Raw genomic sequence first — 22,537 nt, forward strand, 5'->3', positions numbered from 1 at the left:
GTATAATTTTTATTTAACTTAAAAGTTAATTTAAACCTATTACTTTTTATTGAAGAAATGTCTTATAAAACTAGTTATTTTAGGAGTACAATTTTATTTAGTGCTCATTTTATTTAAAAGTATTGAATTATATTAATGAGAAAGATATGGGGGGCAGGGGTGGCACCCCCGGTTGAGCACACATGTTATAACGCACCAAGATTCAGGTTCAAGCCTCTGATGCCCACCTGAAGAGGGAAAGCTTTATGAGTGGTGAAGCAGTGTTGCCAGTGTCTCTCTTTCTATCTTCCCCTTTCTTCTCGATTTTTTTAAAAAAGTATTTATTTATTCCCTTTTTGTTGCCCTTGTTTTATTGCTGTTACTATTGTTGTTATTGAGGTCGTCATTGTTGGATAGGACAGAGAGAAATGGAGAGAGGAGGGGAAGACAGAGAGGGAGAGAGAAAGAGATACCTACAGACCTGCTTCACCACCTGTGAAGGGACCCCTCTGTAGGTGGGGAGCCGGGGGCTCGAACCAGGATCCTTACACCACTCCTTGGGCTTTGCACCCCGTGCACTTAACCCACTGTGCTACCACCCGACTCCCTCTTCTCGATTTTTGACTGTCTCTATCCAATAAATAAAGATGAGAGAGAAAAAGAGAGAGAGAGAGAGAGAGAGAGCCCGACCAGACCACTAATCAGCTCTAGCTTATGATGGTGCTGGGGATTGAACCTGGAACATCAATGCCTTAGGCTTGAAAGTCTTTTGCAGAACCATTATGCTGTTTCTCCAGCTCTATATGGTGCTTGTTTTAATTTTTATGTGTTAGCACCTAATGTCTATATGATCTGTAAAAAGACAACAGAAAATAGTAAAAGTCCTCAATTAGGGGAAAAACAGAAAATAATGTGTTCTCACAAAGTTTTCATGAACTGTTTATTACTTTTATATCTACGAGACAAAAAAATTCACTAATCTAATTATAAATTTTTAATTAAGCTAAAAATTTCATGCTGTAGAGTAGGTTAATCAATAGGAATGTGGGTAGGTGGAGCTTCTTTGGAGATCCTTGTAGATGGTACAAACTTTCATCTGATAGGTGGTCTCTGATTGTGATCCACTCCAGAGTTAAAGATTTTTCTTTCAGAACGCAGTAAGAATTGTTTAATAATGCATATAAATATAGCTAGAAATGATGTCTAACCTACTTCTATAAGTTAGAATTAACGCCAGCACTGCTCTTGTAAATTATTTCTGCAATAAAGATATATAATTCAAATGTGCAACTTTACTCAGTTGGTGAACCTGCCTTTTTCACATTCATGCTGTTTTAATTTAAGAAAAAAAATTTTTTTTTGCCTCCAGCGTTATTGCTGAGGTTTGGTGCCTGCACCACGAATCCCCTGCTCCTGGAGGCTATCTTTTTCCCTTTTGTTGCCCTTGTTGTTTTAATGTTGTTGTGGTTATTATTAATGCTGTTCTTATTGTTGTTGGATAGGACAGAGAGAAATGGAGAGAGGAGGGGAAGATAGAGAGAGGGAGAGAAAGACACCTGCAGATCTGCTTCACTGCTCGTGAAGCAACCTCCCTGCAGGTGGGGAGCTGGGGACTTGAGAACTGGGATCCTTGTGCTGGTCCTTGTATTTTGCACCATGTGCGCTTACCCTGCTGCGCTACCTACCACTCAATCCACCCCCCCCTTTTTTTTTTTTTTTTTTTTACAAATGTTATTAGAGGGTTTTCAAATTCTCCAAGTTGTCACAGGCATTCAGCTTACTACAGGAACCACACACTCAACATTTCTAAAAAAGAACTTATTATTGTCCCCTATTTGAGCTTGCTGGACTTCTGGATAATTTCAATAAACTCTCAAACTATTCCAAACAGAAAGTTTAGGAATATGCTTATATCAGATTACCTATAATTTAACAATGTTACTCTTCCCCTAGCTTACTTGTTCTTTTTTATTATTGTTCCTTAAGTTCTCCATGCGTGTGATATTTGTGATAGACAATGGTAATCTAAGAAAAATGCAACATGTACATATAAAATTAGATAATGTTTTAAAAATCTCACTAAAAGTGAAGAGTTTGCCAGAAAATAGATTTAGAATTTTTTTTTCCTTTTTTTTTCCTCCTCCAGGGTTATTGCTGGGCTTGGTGCCTGCACCATGAATCCACCACTCCTGGAGGCCTTTTTTCCCCCCCTTTTGTTGCCCTTGTTGTAGCTTCGTTGTGGTTATTATTATTGCCCTTGTTGACGCAATTCGTTGTTGGATAGGACAGAGAGAAATGGAGAGAGGAGGGGAAGACAGAGAAGGGGAGAGAAAGATAGACACCTGCAGACCTGCTTCACCGCCTGTGAAGTGACTCCCCTGCAGGTGGGGAGCCGGGGGCTCGAACCGGGATCCTTACACCGGTCCCTGCTTTGCGCCACATGCGCTTAACCCACTGCGCCACCGCCGGACCCCCTAGATTTAGAATTTTATTTACAATACTCCTTTTCCTTTAGTATTTATTTCCTACAAGTTTTTAAAACCTCTTTATTATCTTCCCCATGTGTTAGCTGTAGCTTGCTGAAGACGTGTTAATTACTTGACTTGAGGCAAAGAACTTAGCAGCTATCTCAGATCTTCTCATCACCATGCTTCTTGCTTCCCAGCGTATAACTAGTTAAATTCCAGCATGCTTCGGAAGATAAGCAAAGTTGAACGCAGAAAGACAAGACTGTAAAAGCGCACAGTAGTTTGCAGTGACTCAGTAAGTGCAGCAAGCAAGTAGAAAGACCTAAAACAGACACCATAAAGTACTCAGTCAAATAGTTTCTACTTAGATCTAGATACCCTCCTCACCTACTTCCTATTTCACTTCCCTCAATCACTCTAATGCCAATCTTGTCAGATAAAGTAAGGGCTACAAAAGCTGGATTAAGGACAAGAGATCAGCATACTTTAATGATGGCTCTCTTGGTCACTACCAGGCTACCCCATCATCTGGGGTCCTGGTCAGGGAATTCTGGGATTCCCACACAGACATGATGGGCATAGACCTCTAACAGATCATTACGTCATCATTACTGGTCATCTCCATCAGGAACAACATCATAAGCTCTGTGTACTTAATCGTAAGCACCAGCTCCTAGTCCCTGAATATTAGCATTTTAAAAGAAAACAGCTTTTTGTGGGCATGTTTCTATATTTTAAAATTCTGTATCCATAATATTTTTATTTAATAATTTTAAATTTGTTTTTGAGGTAACCATGGTTTATAAGCATATTCGTAATTATTATTTTTAGATAGAGGAAGAGGGGGGAAGGCAGTATCTAATATGGCAGGCATTTTATTAAACATTTTACATCCGTTCTATCAACAACTATAAATTACTCACAATTCTATGCACTTTCTTCATCTAAGCACCTTGGGTCTCAGAAAGGATATATATACCTGCCAATGTCACACCGGTAAGAAATGGCAGAGCAAATTCATACCCCTAACTGCCAAATTGTGTGCTAATTACTATAAGTCATTCAATTTCTGTGGAAAGAAGTTTCTTCTTCTGTAAAATGAAATGGCTGGATTGTTTTTTATTGTCAAATGTCATAGTTCTGGGAATTCTGGAGACTCTCCAGAATTATGCAGAACTAACTACAGGGTTTGACAGATAACTCGGGTTGTATTAATATTATTTGCAGTATCTTTTATCCTTAGAATCTCAAAAACCTTGATACTTTTTCTTTCATTAAATTCTTATTATACAGTTTTGATAAAGAATTTCTGCTGTCCTGTCTTTTACAATCTAATTGATTTCCTATTTTTAATGAATCTTCAGGGCCCAGTGGGAAAACAGGCTGCCTCACTCAGCAAAGATTCATTAATTTAGAAGGTCAGGTCAGACTAGAGAAGTGGACTTTTCAGTTGTGTCCCGGCCCCACCCTGCCTCCTTTCAGCAGCCGATCTAACTCTCAAGTCAGAATTCGAATTTCAGTCCTAGCCACCACTTCTACATCTGTTCTAAATATTCCTAACCTAGGTGTCAAGAGGAAATGGATTCAGATATTAATTAATTACTTTACAAAGAGTTCATCTGGAGCATCAAAAACAAATGTCAAGTCAATCCAGGTACAATAAAAACCAGAGATTAGCATCAGGCAGGGCTCAGGCAGCTAAGCCTCATTTGAACTCCCCTTGTTGCAAAACATTAAGATACCATTTATGTATACATTTGCTCATTTCACATTTCTTATTTCCATTGTTGTATACTGGACTTGCCTTTAGTTAAGTGAAAGAATAAATCTTGTTGGTCTACAGAATATATGTGCTTGGGGCCGGCTGGTGGCACACCTGGTTGAGTGCACGTTATAGTGCACCAGGACCTGGTTTCAAGCCCCTGGTCCCCACCTGCAGGGGGAAAGCTTCACAAGGAGTGAAGCAGTGCTGCAGGTGTCTCGCTGTCTCCCCTCTCTATCTCCCCCTTCCTCTCAATTTCTGGCTGTTTCTATCAGATAAATAAAGATTAGAAAAAAAAAGAATATATGTGCTTATATATTCTTAAAAATATTTTTCTTTATTAATTATTGGGTAGAGATAGAAATTGAGAGGGGAGAGGGAGATAGAGAGATAGAGACAGAGTGACAGCTGCAGCCCTGTTTCACCACTTGTGAAGCTTTCCCCCTGCAGGTGGGGACCGAGGGCTTGAACCTGCATACTTGTGCGTTGTAGTGTGAACACTTAGCTAGGTGCACCACTGCCTGGCCCCTGTGCTTATTTATTGATGAACGAAAAAGATGCTTAATTTATCAAGTCCATGGCTGATCTTGTCTACTGTTTAAAGTTTAGATTCATACAAATTGGAAAAAAAAACTTCTCATTTGTTGTGTTACAATAGAGCTTCTTGTTTCGCAGGAGGTAATGATTCCCAAGAGTAGAGATGGGAGTGGGGCTGTAGTGCAGCGGGTTAAGCGCAGGTGTCACAAAGCACAAGGACCAGCATAAGGATCCCGGTTCGAACCCCGGCTCCCCACCTGCAGGGGAGTCGCTTCACAGGCGGTGAAGCAGGTCTGCAGGTGTCTATCTTTCTCTCCTCCTCTCTGTCTTCCCCTCCTCTCTCCATTTCTCTCTGTCCTATCCAACAACGACAACAACAATAATAACTACAACAATAAAAAAACAACAAGGGCAACAAAAGGGAATAAATAAATAAAATAAATTTAAAAAAATATTTAAAAAAATAGTAGAGATGACTGAGTTAGTGAAATCAACCCTAAAACACAGATTGACCAAGCAAAGCTATTTTTTTTTTTGCAAAGCTATTTATTAAAGTAGCTCTGTGAGCTCTCCTTGAACCTACATGATAATAGCAATTTTCCAAACAGAACACCCATACCTATTTCTGTGTTCTTAGCTCCTTTGGATGCAACTCTTGGAAGAAATTAAGGGCTGTTAACATTATCCTGGGCATTTTTAAAAAGGAAGCTGAGACCCATAAGGAACTGACTTTTATGTTCTTTTTTTTTTAAAAAAAATTATTTTATTTATTTTCCCTTTTGTTGGCCTTGTTGTTTTTATTGTTGCTATTGTTATTGATGTCATCATTGTTGGATAAGACAGAGAGAAATGGAGAGAGGAGGGGAAGACAGACCTGCTTCACCACCTGTGAAGCGACTCCCCTGCAGGTGGGGAGCCGGGGGCTCGAACCAGGATCCTTCTGCTGGTCCTTGCACTTTGCTCCGTGTGCGCTTAACTGCTACGCTACTGCCAGACTCCCTTATGTTCTATCTTTTAAGAATTGGAAGTATTCTGAGATAAAAGTCTTTAAGGAGTGAGTCCAAACATTATTTAAGCATTGCTGGATAAATACAGACATATCTGAGGTTAAAATATGAGGTCTATATTTATAGAAAAGCCAAGAGTTCAGATACTTACATTATGTCCAAGACTATTTTGATAATAATAAATAGAAAACCTATCATTTTTTAAAAAACATAAAGTGCTTAGTTGTGTATTGGTACATCTATCTGTGACCTATGTCACCTTTCATCCTGTGTTTTCAGCCTTAAAAATGACAAACCACCCTCACCTCCAACTTAGGTCATGGAGATGAGAAACTGGAATGTGTCAGCAACTGTATGATAATCCATTAACCCTCCCCCTGTAAAGAGTACAACAATACAAAAATGACAAACCACCAACTTTAATGGAGTATTATAAAAATGTGAATAGCTAAGTTCAATGTCAAACTGCCTGACATTGCTATTATTCTGACAGCAGCATAAAACAATGTATTTAGAAAATGAAGGAATATATAATATTTCAGAATTTTCATATAGGTCTTATTAAAAATTAAAGGAGTCCTTGACTATAATCCAAAGATTCTTATAATCCTATTAAAAAAAGCTATTATTACCATGGCACCCAGAAATAAATACTGTAGACTAGTAAGTGACAAGATTGACAGGAATATACTCAAGGATATTAAAAGTTTTTCTTCTCTTTAATTTCTCCATTCTCTGCCCTTACCCCAGCAGTAGCATTTTCTGTTTTCATCACCTTGGAGCACAGAAGTCTGATGAAAATAAAGGATTCAGAGTCTCAGTGTTTAACTTTCAGAGGCCCAAACTTGAGTATCAGTAGTATATTTGGACTGGTCTGGAGACTTGGATTGGAGAGTGAGTGCAGATAGGTCTTTCTTGGTCTTTCTCCTTCCATGGGCTGAAAAGGGAAAGCACTCATTTCCCATATCTCTTGCTAAGCCCCCCTACCTTCTCTCCTTGCATGTCCCACAAAGTTTCTGTATATCCTGGCTTGCATGGGAATCATAAAGTAGAAATGGCGAGGGTGGGGAGATAGCATAATGGTTATGTGAAAGACTTTCATGCTTGAGACTCTGAGTCACATGTTCACTTCCCTGTACCACCATAGGACAGAACTGTTCAGTACCCAAATAAAAATAGAAACAAAGCAAAAACTTAAAATAAAAAACAAGTAAATAAAAGGGATAGAGGAAGCAAAGCATACATGATAAAATTCTCAGAAAGAGCTGAAATAGAAAATTTTATCTACAGTGCTGTTCAAATTTACAAGGAGTTTCCCTCAAAAGTTTTCAGAAGCAGAGAGCAATTTTGACTCTGGCAGCGAAGTGATTTTCTGCTTGTTTGATTCTTCAAACTTTAGTGCATGTCTTGTGGAGGGAAGCAGGAAAGTGCTAGCAATATTAAACTTTAGAAAGATTTGGCAAAAAGTTTTGATTTCAAATTTGGGAACACTAATGCTGTATGTGAACAGTAGAGAGAAATCTTTAAGGTTCCCTCCACACAAACAATTATGTATGAGAATAGTTCATCAAATATGATATCTATAGGAGCCAGGTGACAGTATATCTGGCTAAGTGCTCACATTACAATGCATAAGGACCCAGGTTCAAGCCTTTGGTACCCCTCCCCCCCCACACACTGCAGGTAGAAAGCTTCATGAGTGGTGAAGCAGGGCTGCAGGTGTCTCTCTGTCTCTTCCACCCTGTATCTCTCCTTTCTGTCTCTAGCCAGTAACAAATAGATAAAAAAGCAAGATTTGACTGAATTTGGAGTAGCGCACCAAAGTAAAAAACCCTGGGTTGAAAGTAAGGGTGGATGTTCGGCTTCATGGGGCTGGGAGGTGGGGTGGGTGGAGGATGGGATGAGACACAGTCTTTTGGTGGTGGGAACGGTGTTCATGTACACTCCTATCAATTTGTAGTCATATAAATCATTATTTAATTAATATGAGAGGGGAAAATTGATCGAATGCCTCAAACTTTCTAATGCACAGATCATAGACTGAGTCTTTGATATGTTGACTCTTTTAAAAGCTTAGGCCAGGAAAAACAGAAGCAACTGGTGTCACAGGTATATACAAATAATGTCAAGGGACATAAATTACGGTGATGTTGTGTATGATACAGCAAATCCTAACAAAGGGATATTTCAAAATTAAACCAATTGTCAAATAAAGTGATTATAGCACTATCTATTGCCTTCTTAAACCCTAAGACAGCAGGAACCTCCCGCTTCCTCTATAGAGCCTATATTTCTCCCAGTCCTGGGAACCTCTAGGGTGGGGCTCACTTTCCTGCATGCTTCTCTCAATTCATACCAACTGATAACTGCATCTGCTGATCCCAGCCTAATCAATGCAAGGAGTACCACCTCAGCATGCTTCACTTCAGACTGTGTCCAGAGACGTTAGGTGTGGAATGTCAACCCTTCAGTCTCATTACTCGGGTGAGACCTTTTCTTTCATAGTATTCTCTAATTCCATTCCAGGTGGTTCACTTCCTAGAAATGTCCCCAAACCTAGATATAGACCAGGTCCCATGAGATAGAGCATATGTTCACATGTATCCATAAATTAGGGCAAAATATATACCTGAAAGCAAAAGTACACAATAGTCTGCAGTGAGTCAGTATAAAGTTCATAATGAAATAGTGTCTACTTAGACTTGGATACCCTCCTCACCTACTTCCTACTACAGTTCTCTCACTCACTCCAAAGCTAACCTTATCAAAGCAAAGACTGCAAAAGCTGAATAAGGGCAAGAGACTGGCATACTTTAATGATGACTCTTTAGTCACTATCAAGCCACTCCATCACTTGGGGCCCTAGTCAGTCCTGAGATTCCCAAACAGATATGATAGGCCTAGACCTCAAATGAATTCCTCTCTCCATTGTTACTGGTCATCTCTATCAGGAACAACACAATAGACTCCACTGTGGGCCCCCATAGGACCTTGCCTTCAACTTGGATCGACAATGGTAGAGACTGTTCTATCCTCTGAAGGGAGGCTGGACAACATACTCTATGCTACACCTGAGGAGGATGGGTCCTGATACTGGGGCAGCGTGGAACGTTCCTATGCATGTGAGGTCGTATCTACAGGGATGCAGAGGTGACATATGCTCCTAATCTGAATATGGACCCTAGATAAGATGAAATTGATAGGGTTTATAGTCAACAATATTAATATACTTTTCCCATATTTGGGAGCTACTCTCTTCCCTAATCCAGCTTTTGTTTTGGTCTTTTTCCAGTCATGACATCATCTCCCCAGACAATAACTTGGATCCACCTGCATTTCAGATTTCAGGCTCAGGGGAAAAGAAAAAAGAAAAAAAAACTAGTATAGCCACAGGCCTTTTGTAATATAAGTAAAATATGCCTACTAGCTACCTACAAAATGGAGGACGCCCCCAACTCTTCATCTGCATTATTCCAGCCTTTAAGTTCATGTTTAGTCAACAATTTGTTTGGCTTTATATGTTAACTCTCTTTTCAGCCACCAGGTTCCAGATGTTAGCATGGTGCCATCCAGACTTCCCTGGACAGACAACCCCATTAATGTGTCCTGGAGCTCTGATTCCCCAGAACCCCTCCCCACTAGGGAAAGAGAGAGGCAGGCTGGGAGTACAGATTGACCTGTCAATGTCCATGTTTATCGGGGAAGCAATTACAGAAGCCAGACCTTCCAATTTGTGCATCCCACAATGACCTTGGGTCCATACTCCCAGAAGGTTAAAAAATAGGAAAGTTATCAAGGGAGGGGATGGGATACAGAGTTCTGGTGGTGGGAATTGTGTGGAGTTGTACCCCTCATATCCTATGGCTTTGCCAGTGTTTTCTTTTTATAAATAAAATAAATATAAAAAATATTTTAAAAAACGAAATGGTATCTATGGGGGTGGGAGGTGGCACACCTGGTTGAGTGCACATTAGAATACGCAGGGACCCCAGTTCAAGCCCCTGGTCCCCACCTGTAGGGGGGATGTTTTACAAGTGGTGAAGCAGGGGTGCAGGTTTCTCTCTGCCTCTCTCCCCCTTCCTCTCAATTTCTGGCTGTTTTTATTCAATAAATACAGATAATAAAAAAAATAAAGAAATGGTATTTATGGAACTCTGATGATAGGAATTGTATGGAATTGTACCCCTCCCTCTTATCCTATGGACTTGTTGGTCATTATTAGGTCAGTAAAAAAAAAAAAAGAAAAGAAATGGTATCTAGGGAAATAAGGATAGAAAGGAAAAACACACAAAGCAAAATTTGTACTGCGTATTGTATATTGCACCAAAGCAAAGGACTCTGGGTAAAGAGAGGGGATGAGGTCCTGTTGCATAATACACAAGGAGTTGCACTCATAATTCTTCAACTGCACTGTAAACCATTAAACCCCCAATTAGACAAAATGTTGTCTAGACTTGAATGAAAGCAAGCTCTCAGGACTGCTTTAATCTAGTCCAGGACTTTGAATGGTCCATAATATCACTTTAGGACAACAGAGTCACTCTCTAGTCTTTGTCTCCATATATATTAGTTTTCCAGGGATGCGCTAATAAATCACTGGAAAAGCTGGTGTGATATGAAACAGCAGAGATTTATTCTCTCAGTTCTGGACAAAGTGCCAGTTGGGCTTCACTTTGTCTGGAAGTTTTAAGGTAGAATTCTTCCTTGTCTTTTACAACATCTGTGGGTGGGGACTTGGAATCTCTTGGTGGGTGATAACATAACTCTTACCTCTGTGTTCATTTGGTCTCTTCTCTAGTGTCTCTTTGTGTCATTTTTTTCTCTTCCACGAGGTTGCTCTTAGTGGACTTAAGAGTCCATCCTAACAAAGTAAGATTGCATCTCAACCCTTACCTTCATTGTGTTTATAGAGACCCTGTTTCCATATAAAATTTCATTTCAGGAGGCTAGGGAGTGGCACACCTGGTTAAGTGCACGGAGTACTAAGTGCAAGGATCCGGGTTCTAGCCCTCACTCCCCACCTGCATGGGGAACGTTTCACAAGGGGTGAAGCAGGTCTGCAGGTGTCTATCTTTTCTCTCTCCCTCTCTCTCTTCCCCTCCCCTCTCAATTTCTGTCTTATCTAATAAAATGGAAAAAAATGGCCGCCAGAAGCAGTGGAATCATAGTGCAGCACTGAGCCCCAGTAATAACCTTGCAGACAAAAATAAAATAAAATAAAATAAAATAAAATAAAATAAAGTAAAAAATATTTTTGAGGTTCCTGGTAGACACAGCATGTGAAGCTACTATCCATCTAAAAACATATTAGGAGTTGTCATTAGATCTATACCAATGTAGACACAGAGTGACAAATGCCCTTAGCCCTTTCCTGTACAAAACGTGTCTATAAAAGAGCAGAGGAGGTGAAAGAAGTCTCAGCCTCAGCCTCAGCCTCAGCCTCAGCCTCAGCCTCAGCCTCAGCCTCAGTCTCAGTCTCAGCCTCAGAAGGGAAGCCTAGGAACTCTGTCTTCACAGGAGACTAATTCAATCTGCTTCCAACAGAGGGTGAGATCGGACTGGTGTAAATACAAAGGGAGCTGTCTTTGTTTAGCCATCTGTTTTGACACAGAATTAGGAATGACAGCAAGTTCTGATCCAGAAATGCAGTGTTTCTTTTAAGTAAAAAAAAAAAAAGTCTAATAAATTCCATGGCTTGAGCGTTTGAAGTTACTTTTGTAAGAGTCGAAAAAATAAGTAGCCCTGGAGAAGGGCACCTCAGATGACAGGCACCCTGCTGACTGGCCAACATAATCTCATCTGGGAACCAGTAAGGAACCAGCCAATTTGGGGAATTCGTGACCAGACATGAGCTGTGATTCGTAAAGGTAGACAGAAGTACTACGAATCACAAGGGCGAAGCTTAGCCCACACAAATATGAACTAAAAAAAAAAAATCATAGACAATGGGAAGGAGAACACTAAGACTGTAAAAACCAGAGTGCCCCTGATATGGGTAGGAAGTTGGAAGACCTCAGGAGGGGGTGGGTGTCCTACAAAGCAGAACTTGGTCTGCGTTTGGTGTATTGCACCAAAGCAAAAGATTCTGGGGGTTGGGGGAGTCTTTCAGGAGGTGGAGGAGGACCTAGGTTGGGGGGTATTTTGCTGAAAACTGAGAAATTTTACACATGTAACAACTGTATTTACTCCAAACCACTGATCCCCCAAGTAAAAATAAGAGTATAAAGGAGATTTTGGAACTATGTTTCAGGATCTTAAAAAAGACTAAATAAGCAAAACACTCCCCTTTTCACAAGAACAAAATTTATATGATAGTATAAATTGTAAATAATAACTTTAGAAGTGATTTTGAGCTCTGGGCTTTTATTTATGTTAAGATATTACATCTGGGGGTCAGGCGGTAGCACAGCGGGTTAAGTGCACATGGCACGAAGCACAAGGACAGGAGTAAGGATCCTGGTTCCAGCCCTGGCTCCCCACCTGCAAGGGAGTCGCTTCACAGGCAGTGAAGCAGGTCTACAGGTGTCTATCTTTCTCTCCCCCCTCTGACCTCCCTTCTTCTCTCCATTTCTCTCTGTCCTATCCAACAATGACAACAACAACAACAACAAACCAACAAGGGCAACAAAAGGGAAAATAAATAATAAAAAAATAAAGATATTACATCTTACATGGTCACAAGTATATATTTACATATAATGTTGATTATTAGACTATGCTTGAGATCTGCATATTGCAAAGCGAATTTACTTTCTGCCTTAATTTCATTAGATTAAACAGAATTTAAATATGACTTTCTTAAAAATGAACCGCCTGGGGAGCAAAATTATCCAGATACCATAAAATGAAGGGAGGGGGTAAAAAAAGCCCACATCTGGTGTAGGAAATTATAGCAATGAGAAGAGAGAAAAATATAACTACAGTTTATACATCTTAGCACCTGGGCTCTAAAGATGTTAGTGAAATTCTGCCATCCCTTCCTACTTATGCAAGGATATCTGCAGCATGTCAGCTGGTCAGTTTTGGGATTTTGAACAGTTCACAATTTTTATATGTCTAGATGTGTGAATGTCCAGTTTTCTTATTGAAGTGGCTTATCATCCTCCTTCGATTGGTGTCTAGGAGACACAACAGTATCCCAATGTTCCTTCATTCTCTCTCTCTCCCTCTCCCTCTCTCACTCACTCACTCACTTTTTTTGCCTCCAGGGTTATTTCTGGGGCTCAGTGCCTGTACCATGGATCCACTGCTCCTGGACACCATTTTTTCCCTCCTTTTGTTGCCCTTGTTGTTGTAGCCTTGTTGTGGTTATTATTCTTATCGTTGATGTCGTTTGTTGTTGGATAGGACAGAGATAAATGGAAAGAGGAGGGGAAGACAGAGAGGGGGAGAGAAAGAGAAACACCTGCAGACCTGCTTCACTGCTTGTGAAGCGACTCCCCTGCATGTGGGGAGCTGGAAGCTCGAACTGGGATCTTTATGCCGCTGGTCCTTGTGCTTTGCCCCACGTGCGCTTAACCCGCTGCGCTACCGCCCAACCCCCCATCCTGTCTCTTTCTCTCCTCCCCCAGAGTCCTTTGAAGCAGAACATTTAGGTAGTTGATAATAATGAAGCTTTCACGCAAATTAGAACGCTTACACACCATACCAAATACACCAAATCCTTGATTTTCATTAATTTCTTCTGTTTCTAGCATGTCTTCTTGATTTTCTGTAAGCGGTATACACTATTCCTATTTCATGTTAGAAATTCCTACGGTGACAAATTAGCAGGATTTTTGGAACAGATTGCTTATTCAACTTCATTCACACTTGTCTTCACACTTACAAAGGAGGACTTCCCTGGTTTGGAGTGCAATCAATCATAATGAATTCATAGGCTAGGGGGTCGATGGTAGCGCAGCAGTTAGGCTAAGCGCACATGGCTTAAAGTGCAAGGACTGCCATAAGGATCCTGGTTCGAGCCCCTGGGCTCACCACCTGCAGGGGAGTCGCTTTATAGGCAGTGAAGCAGGTCTGCAGGCGTCTATCTTTCTCTCCCCCTCTCTGTCTTCCCCTCCTCTCTCCATTTCTCTCTGTCCTATCCAATAACAACAATGTCAGGAATGAAAACAATAATAATAATAATAACCCCAATGATGATAAAAAAAAAGGGCAACAAGAAGGGGAAAAATATTCTCCAGGAGCAGTAGATTGGTAGTGCAGGCACTGAGACCCAGCAATAATCCTGGTGGCAATAAAAAAAAAAATTCATAGGATAGAGTGAAAGATGTGAACTACAGAGTAACTGACACCTGTAGTAGTGAATCATTTTAATCCATACAGAATTTAGTCTATTGTCACATCGCAAGAATTTTTTAGATCTTTAACTCATAAATATTCTCAATAAATAAGAAAATGAGACTTAGTAAGGAAAAATAACTTGCTCACATAGTAACAGGTAGAAAGTGTTACTTCCAGGATATAAGACTGGATCTCTGATCCTTGGATGAGTAATCTTAACTCGACTTCTATTTTAAAAATAAATCAGGGCAGGGGTAGATAGCATAATGGCTATGCAAAGAGACTCTCATGCTTGAGGCTCCAAAGTCCCAGGTTCAATCCCCTGCACCACCACAAGCCAGAGTTGAACAGTGCTCTGGTAAAATGAATAATAATAATAAAAAGGTCAAAGTAAGTGAGGAAGTTATTTATTTTTTTTGTTTTTTGTTTTTGTAAACTACAGGCAATATAATGATTTTGTGTTAGTAATTTTGAGGCTCTGATTGGGCGAAATTAATTTCAACTAGGATTAATTTTTCAAAGGAGATTTCTGTCTTAACCAATGACAGGGACTAGAAATATTTTCTGTCTTTTAAAAACTCTTGCATAAAATTGATAAATTTTCTCTCTATGTGTCTCTGTCTCTCTCTCCTTTTCTCTTTTTTCCCCTCTAGCATTATCACTGGGGCTTGATGACTGCATTATGAATCCACCACTCCTGGTGGCCACCTCTTCCCTCCCCCTCCCCCTCCCCCTTCCCCTCCCCTGCCTTCTCCTCTCTTCTTCTTCTCTTCTATTTAGATAGGACAGAGAGAAATTGAGAGCAGAGAGGGGAATATAGAGGGGGAAAGAAAGAGACAGCTGCAGACCTACTTCACCATTTGTGAAGTGTCTCCCCCTGCAGGTGGGGAGGGGGGACTTGAACCCAGATCCTTGCATGGGTCCTTGTGCTTCAAACTATGTGTACCCAGCTGGATGCAGCACCACCTGGCCCTCCATAAATTTTCTCTCTTTTGAAAGAAATACAGTTTTAATTTTCGGGTTTTCATCGACTCTCCCTCTCTCTTTAATTTTTTTATTTTTGTTTCTTTTTTCTCCAGGGTTATCACTGGGGCTCGGTACCTGCATCACAAATCCACAACTCCCGGAGTCCATTTTTTCCTTTCTTTTTTTCTTTTTGTTGCCCTTGTTGTTATTGTTATTGTTTTTAGATAGGACAGAAAGACATTAAGAGAGGAGGGGAAGACAGAGAGGGGGAGAGAAAGACACCTGCAGACCCGCTTCACCACTTGTGAAGTAACCTCCCTGCAGGTGGGGAGCTGGGGGCTCAAACCGGTATCCTTACCTGGTCCTTGCACTTGGTGCCATGTGTGCTTAACCACTGTACTACCGCCTGGCCCTCTCTCTTTAAGTCTGAAAGAATCTATTGAACAAGAGATCAAAACCACAATTCTAGGGTAGCTCGCTCAAGGGTGGAATGTGGTGACAGGAATATATATATATATATATATATATATATATATATAATTTAATTTAATTTTATTAGTGATTTGATATTGATTTTAAAAATTATGTGATAACAGGGCTATAATTCACACCATTTCCACCAAGTCTGTGTCCTCATTTCCTCCACTGGAAACTGCAATAGTTCTTCCAAGATCATAGATAGGGGCCGACTATTATTTCTATAACTATCTGTATATATTTGCCCATTATTTTTATGGTTATATCTGCTCTTCCTTTCTAAGTCACCTACACCTATTACTACTTCTGAATGTGCTTTCTTTTTTCTTCTCTATAAGGGTCCTAATGAACTGGAGTTCAGAGCCTCCTGGTCATCTTCCCCTAATATTTCTCCATCTCTGGGAGTATGGACCAAAACTCTTTTTGGGGTATAGAAGGTGCCTTCTGTAATTGCTTCTCCACTGGACATTGACATTGTCAGATTCATCCATACCCCTAGCCTGTTACTATCTTTCCCTAGTGGGTTAGGGACCTGGAGAGGTGAGGTTTCAGGACACATTGGTAAGATCATCTTCCCAGGGAAGTCAGGATGGGATCATAATAGCATCTGTGACTTGGTGGTTGGGCAGGAATATATTTATTTATTTATTCCCTTTTGTTGCCCTTGTTGTTTATTGTTGTAGTTATTGATGTCGTTGTTGTTGTATAGGACAGAGAGAAATGGAGAGAGGAGGGGAAGACAGAGGGGGAGAGAAAGATGGATACCTGCAGACCTGCTTCACTGCCTGTGAAGTGACTCTCCTGCAGATGGGGAGCTGGGGGGGCTCTAACTGGGATCTTTATGCTGGTCCTTGTGCTTTAAGCCACCTGTGCTTAACCTGCTGCGCTACTGCCTGACTCCCCGGAATATTTTTATAGGTATGTAGAAATTAAGGGAAACTGGTTAGAATGAATGGAACTCAAGGTAATAATGCTTAGTGAAGTAAGCAGAAAGTGAAATACAACTACAAGATGGTTTTGCTCATATTTGAAAGATAGAGATTTGTAATGCATGAACTTGCAAAAAAAACAAAGAAGTAATCCAATGCTCTAAGAATTTGTGAGAACTCTGGCTGTTAATATGGGGTGGAGAGGCACAGAACTTTGGTGATGGGTGCAATGTGGAACTATACCCCTGTAATCTTATGGTATTATGACTCATAAACACTAATTCAAGAGAGAGAGTGACAGAGAAACTGCTTGGGTTTCTTCTTTGAAGGTAAAGATGTTAAAATCTTTTTAACCATCAACTTCTATACCTCTTAAAGTGAGTTAAATGATAAGTAAAGTCTAATTTACTACAAGTATTGTGGTAGCTTCATTGAAAGAGAAAAGAATAAAAGACAAATATAAGGAAAAAAAAAGGAAATGGCTTAATGGAAACCAGTACCTGGCTCCTAATAAGTAAATAGAGGGTCCAGGCAGTGGTGCATCTGGTTAATCACACATGTTACAGTACAAAAGGACGTAGGTTCAAGCCCCTGGTCTCCACCTGCAAGGGGAAGACTTCACAAGTCATGAAGTAGGGCTGCAGATGTCTTTTTGTCTCTTTCCCTATCTTTATCTCCCCCCTCTCAATTTCTCTCAGTCTCTATCCAATAATAAATAAATAAATAAAAATAAATTAAAAAATTATTAAAAAAATACAAATGAGCCCCCGGCTCCCCACCTGCAGGGGAGTCGCTTCACAGGCAGTGAAGCAGGTCTGCAGGTGTCTGTCTTTCTCTCCTCCTCTCTCCATTTCTCTGTCCTATCCAACAACAACAACAACATCAATAACAACAGCAACAATAAAAACAACAAGGGCAACAAAAGGGAAAATAAGTAAACATAATAAAAATTATATATATATATATATATATAAACAAAGAAACCATGATTATTCTTAGAAATATTTATATCGGGAGTTGGGTGGTAGCACAGCAGGTTAAGTGCATGTGGCACAAAGTGCAAGGACCTGAGTAAGGATCCCGGTTCGAGTCTCTGGCTCCCCACCTGCAGGGGAGTCGCTTCACAGGCGGTGAAGCAGGTCTGCAGGTGTCTGTCTTTCTCTCCCCTCTCTGTCTTCCCCTCCTCTCTCAGTTTCTCTCTGTCCTATCTGACGACGACATCAATAACAACAACAATAACTACAACAACAATATAACAACAAGGGCAACAAAAGGGAAAATAAATAAGTAAATAAAATTTAAAAAAAGAAATATTTATATCAACCAACAGACAGGATTTCCCGAAGTGAAGTAGGTGGGGATTTGGAGTCACTGAGAGTTAATATTCATGTCTTAAGAAAAAAAAATATAGTAACAAAACTGTGGTAGAATTTGAAAAGAGTGACTGCAAATACTGGCTTTCCTCTTACTGAGTTCCTTGAAGAGACTTTGCAATGTCTCTCAGTGGGAGGAATCTGCAATGTTTCTCAGTGGGAGAAGACAACTACACCTCTTGAAATAAGCTGGCTTGCTTTATTCTTTTTGGCAAGAAAGTGGCAGAAGTGCCAGTTGCCATTTCTGAGCCAAGATTCCAAAGGCCTTGTACACTTCTACTCCCTCCTGGATGCCATGTGTCCACCATAAGAACAAACCTGGCTCAGTCTGCTAAGTCACCCCAGATGTCTCAGCCCAAGTCCCAGGCATGATAACATTCACAGATGGTGCAGATGCTCGAGAAAGTTTAATTGGCACCAAAGAACTAGTCTCAGCTGAGTCCAGCCTGAATTGCTGGCACATAGAATCAGGTTAGTTCTTAGGCCAGTAAGTTTGCAATATTGCTATAGTCCCAACTATTCTTTGTTCATTGTCAGATATTCAGCTCAACTTTTTTTTTTTAGAAACTTATTTTTTAAAGTATTTTATTTATTTTATTTTTGAGAAAGATGCAGAGAAAGACACAGAGAGAAACACCAGAGCACTGCTCAAGTCTTGTTTATAGTGGTGCGGGGGATTGAACCTGGGGCTTTGGAGCGTCAGGCATGACAGTCTCTTTGCATAAACACTATACTATCTACCCCTGCCCAGCTCAACGTTTTATACACAGTATCTTAATCAAATCCTCTTAACAACTCAAGAACATATAAAGTCTTATTATTCTCACTTTGCAGAAAAGGAAACAGCCCAGAGAGAGCCAGGGCTGGTGGTTGGGCGGTAGTGCATCAGGTTAAGCATGCATGGCGTAAAGTGCAAGGACCGGCATAAGGATCCCGGTTCGAGCCCCTGGCTCCCCACCTGAGGGGGGTTGCTTCACAGGCGGTGAAGCAGGTCTTCAGGTGTCTGTCTTTCTCTCCCCTTCTCTGTCTTCCTCTTCCCCTCCTCTTTCTATTTCTCTCTGTCCTATTCAACAATAAAAACAATAACAATAATAATACAACAACGATAAAACAACAAGGGCAACAAAAAGGGGGGGAAAATAGACTCCACTAGCAGTGGATTCATGGTGCAGGCACCGAGCCCAAGCAATAGCCTTGGAAGCAAAAAAAAAAAAAAAAAAAAAAAAGAGATAGAGAGAGAGAGAGAAAGAGAAAGAGAGTGAGAGAGAGTGAGCGAGCTCCAGGGCTTGAACCGGGGCTTGAACCGGGATCCTTGCACTAGTCTTGGTGCTTCTTACTGTGTGCTCTTGATTTCTGTTATATCCCAGTGGGTGAGAAACTCTGGTTGCTCTTCCTATCTGAATTGTTAGCAAGTGAGGGAAAGTTAACTTTTCTTGTGTGTGTAGTACTTATTCCTTTAAGAAGACTTTTTTTTTTGAGACATACTATCAAATGTAATCAAAGGCAACTGTAGTTTAAGCTCATCAGTTTGGTGTGCTTACTCATGAATTAGGCCCACCACTTACAGAAAGTATGGCAAACAAAGGAGTTTAATTCTTTCAAGGTGGTGTGTTAAAAAGCCTGTAATATTTGAAGGAGTGATACAAGCAAGACCTCTTCAGCATATCACCTTCTCATGCCTGGCTTTGTCCTTTTTTTTTTTTTTTTTTTTCCATTTTTCCCTTTATTCTGACATACATAAACACACACACACACACACACACACACACACACACACACACACACACACACACACACACGCAGAGAGAAGGGGGAGAAGGAGAGGGAGGGAGAGAAAGAAAGGGTAAAAATAAGGGGAGAGAGAGGGAGAGAAAGAGAGACTACTGCAGCACTGCTCCACTGCTTGTGAAATTCCTCCTCCATTGCTCTGCTCCTCCCCTACCACCACATGTGGGGCAAGGGGACTTGAACCTTGGTCCTTGAACATGTCTGACTTGTGCTTGACCAGGTACACCACTGGCCCTGTCTTTATCCATCAAGAGTAGTACCTTATTTCCTCATGAGTGAGAAATCTCATCACTTTACATTACATATCCAAGCCCCCCCTTTTTTTCTCTAGTGAGTCAGAGGAAGATAATTCAAGTTCTTTTATAAATTTGAGTTTTTGAGGCTTTAGAAACAAAGATAATTCTAACAGAAAGTCAAGTTTTCTCAGATGCTCTGATTGACACAAAGGAAAATTGACAAATATGGTTGGTGGTTAAATAACAGGAAAGATAAACTCAAACAGATATCTATATTTGTATTTATTTAATTAATTACTTAGTTTTATGAAAGCAAGACAGATAGAGACCAGAACAGCTATGACCTATCTGGAATACACAATGCTGAGGATCAAGCTCGGAGTTTCACACGTGGTAAGACCTGTGTTCTACCTGCTGAATTACCTTCTGAGAATATATATATATATATATATAAAATTTTACTTTACTTTACTTTATATGTTGTTTATAATTTACTTTATAATTACTTTAATTTATAATTTTAATTTTACTTTACTTTATATACATATATAATTTTACTTTACTTTTAAAAATGTTTTCTTTCTTTATTTTTAGTTTAAAAATTTTTTTTTTTGTAATTTTATTTATTTTCCCTTTTGTTGCCCTTGTCTGTCTTTTTATTGTTGTTGTAGTTATTATTGTTGTTGTTACTGATGTTGTCATTGTTGGATAGGACAGAGAGAAATGGAGAGAGGAAGGGAAGACAGAGAGGGGGAGAGAAAGATAAGACACCTACAGACCTGCTTCACCGCCTGTGAAGCGACTCCCCTGAGGTGGGGAGCCAGGGGCTCGAACCCGGATCCTCACTCCAGTCCTTGTGCTTCACGCCACCTGCGCTTAACCCGCCGTGCTACTGCCCGGCTCCCTATTTTTAGTTTTTTAATCTTTATTTATAAAAAGGAAACACTGACAAAAACCATAGGATAAGAGGGGTACAACCCACCACCAGAACTCTGTATCCCATCCCCTCCCCTGATAGCTTTCCTATTCTTTAACCTTCTGAGAGTATGGACCCAGGGAAATTATGGGGTGCAGAAGGTGGAAGGTCTGGCTTCTGTAATTGCTTCCCCACTGAACATGGGCATTGACAGGTCGATCTACACTCCCAGCCTGTTTCTCTCTCTTTCCCTAGTGGAGCAGGGTTCTGGGGAAGCTTTTTAAAGGGTCTTATATTTTCCTGCATTACTGCATAAAATAAAAAGTAAGAATGTTGATAATTTTTAACTTCTAGTGTTGGGGGGCTGGGCAGTGGTGCACCTGGTTAAGCACACATAGTACTATGCAGAAGGACCTGCCCAAGGACCCAGGTTCGAGCCCTTGCTCCCCACCTGCTACAGGGACACTTCATGAGCAGAGAAGCAGGTCTTTCTCCTTCCCTCTCTAACCCCCTTAATTTCTCTCTGTCCTACTGAATAAAAAGAAAAGAAAAAGGAAAAAAAAAAAAAACGGCCACCAGGAGCAGTGGATTCATAGTGCAGGCACTGAACCCAAGCAATAACCCTTCAGGCAAAAATAAACAACCCCCCCCCCCAAATCTCTTAGTGTCTAACTATGCCATTATTTCTCTTCTAACCTTTTGTGGTTAAGCAACCAAAATTCTCTGTGAGGGCACACACTCAAACCCTTTACAAAATGAGAAAGCTGAGGTAAAGAGAGGTTAAAAACATTCTCAAGTACACATAATTGGTTATTGTATCCAGGTCCAAAACCAGCAGTTTGGTTCCAGAAGCTATATTTTTCAGTATCTATACCATGTGCTTCTTGTAGGGCATTTTTGTAGGCTAACCACTGGATAATGTATACAGTCAACTCTTGTAACAGTGATTGTGTTATGAGTAGATAGAGAAAAATTGGAACTTTGGAGCTAGCACTATAAAAATAAGATTTCCTTCCACAACCTCTGTTTTGTATTTCAACTTAGTTTTCTCGTTTTACTTATGGGAGGTCTCAGTGACTTCACATACACTAGCTACTAGTTCCTGTTGTGACTTGCAGATGTGTCACTCACCACAGTTGTCCTCATCAGCCAGATTCCCACAATCATCCACACCATTACAATGAAGAAACTGGGGCAGACACTTGGTGATGTTCCCACAGGGGAAATAGCCAAGGGAGCAGCTGACATCTTGTCCACTCCCATGTGCCACTGTGAAGAAAGGGATAGAGTTTAATACATAGGCATTGCAAGAAATGGTCTTCCTGTTAGTTTAGTTTAGAATTTAGGCTGGTATGGAATTATAGGAAAGCACATAGCATATGCCCTCTCATATTTATATATTAGATAGCTCTTAAAATGTGAGGCCTACTGCAAGATTTTGTGTACACGACATTGAATGAGGCAGAGTCTCTGCTTTTTTTAGTTGGTGTTACTTCTGGGGCTTCACTGTTCCAGGCCAACTTTCTCAATCTCTCTCTCTCTCTCTCTCTCACACACACACACACACACACGGAGAGAGACAGAGACAGCAGAGAGGAAAAGACACCACAACCCTCATATTTTTCTTCCTGTGGTGTGTGATGGACTTGAATCTAGGTCACATGGTACCAGGTGCTTTCCCAGTTGAGCTATCCTGCTGACCCTGAGTCTCTTTTCAGACAGACTTTTCTCTTGGCAATATCTATTTAAGTTTCCTTCATGTCTTTCCACAGCCTATCACTTTATGTTTTAATTGTGATGAGTAACAGTTCGTTGT

The 22,537-nt window shown here is 40.4% G+C and overlaps 1 protein-coding gene across 1 annotated transcript in view; it reads right to left on the reverse strand.

Moving 5' to 3' along the window:
- RXFP1 (relaxin family peptide receptor 1) overlaps positions 1–22,537 on the reverse strand; it is a 120,734-nt gene that overhangs the window by 55,944 nt on the left and 42,253 nt on the right. Inside the window, exon 2 of the mRNA XM_060178896.1 lies at positions 21,853–21,990. Coding sequence (XP_060034879.1) covers positions 21,853–21,990 — 138 coding nt within the window. The remainder of the gene's footprint in view (positions 1–21,852; positions 21,991–22,537) is intronic.

Source organism: Erinaceus europaeus, chromosome 19 (genome assembly GCF_950295315.1).
Source record: "Erinaceus europaeus chromosome 19, mEriEur2.1, whole genome shotgun sequence".
NCBI lineage: Eukaryota > Metazoa > Chordata > Mammalia > Eulipotyphla > Erinaceidae > Erinaceus > Erinaceus europaeus.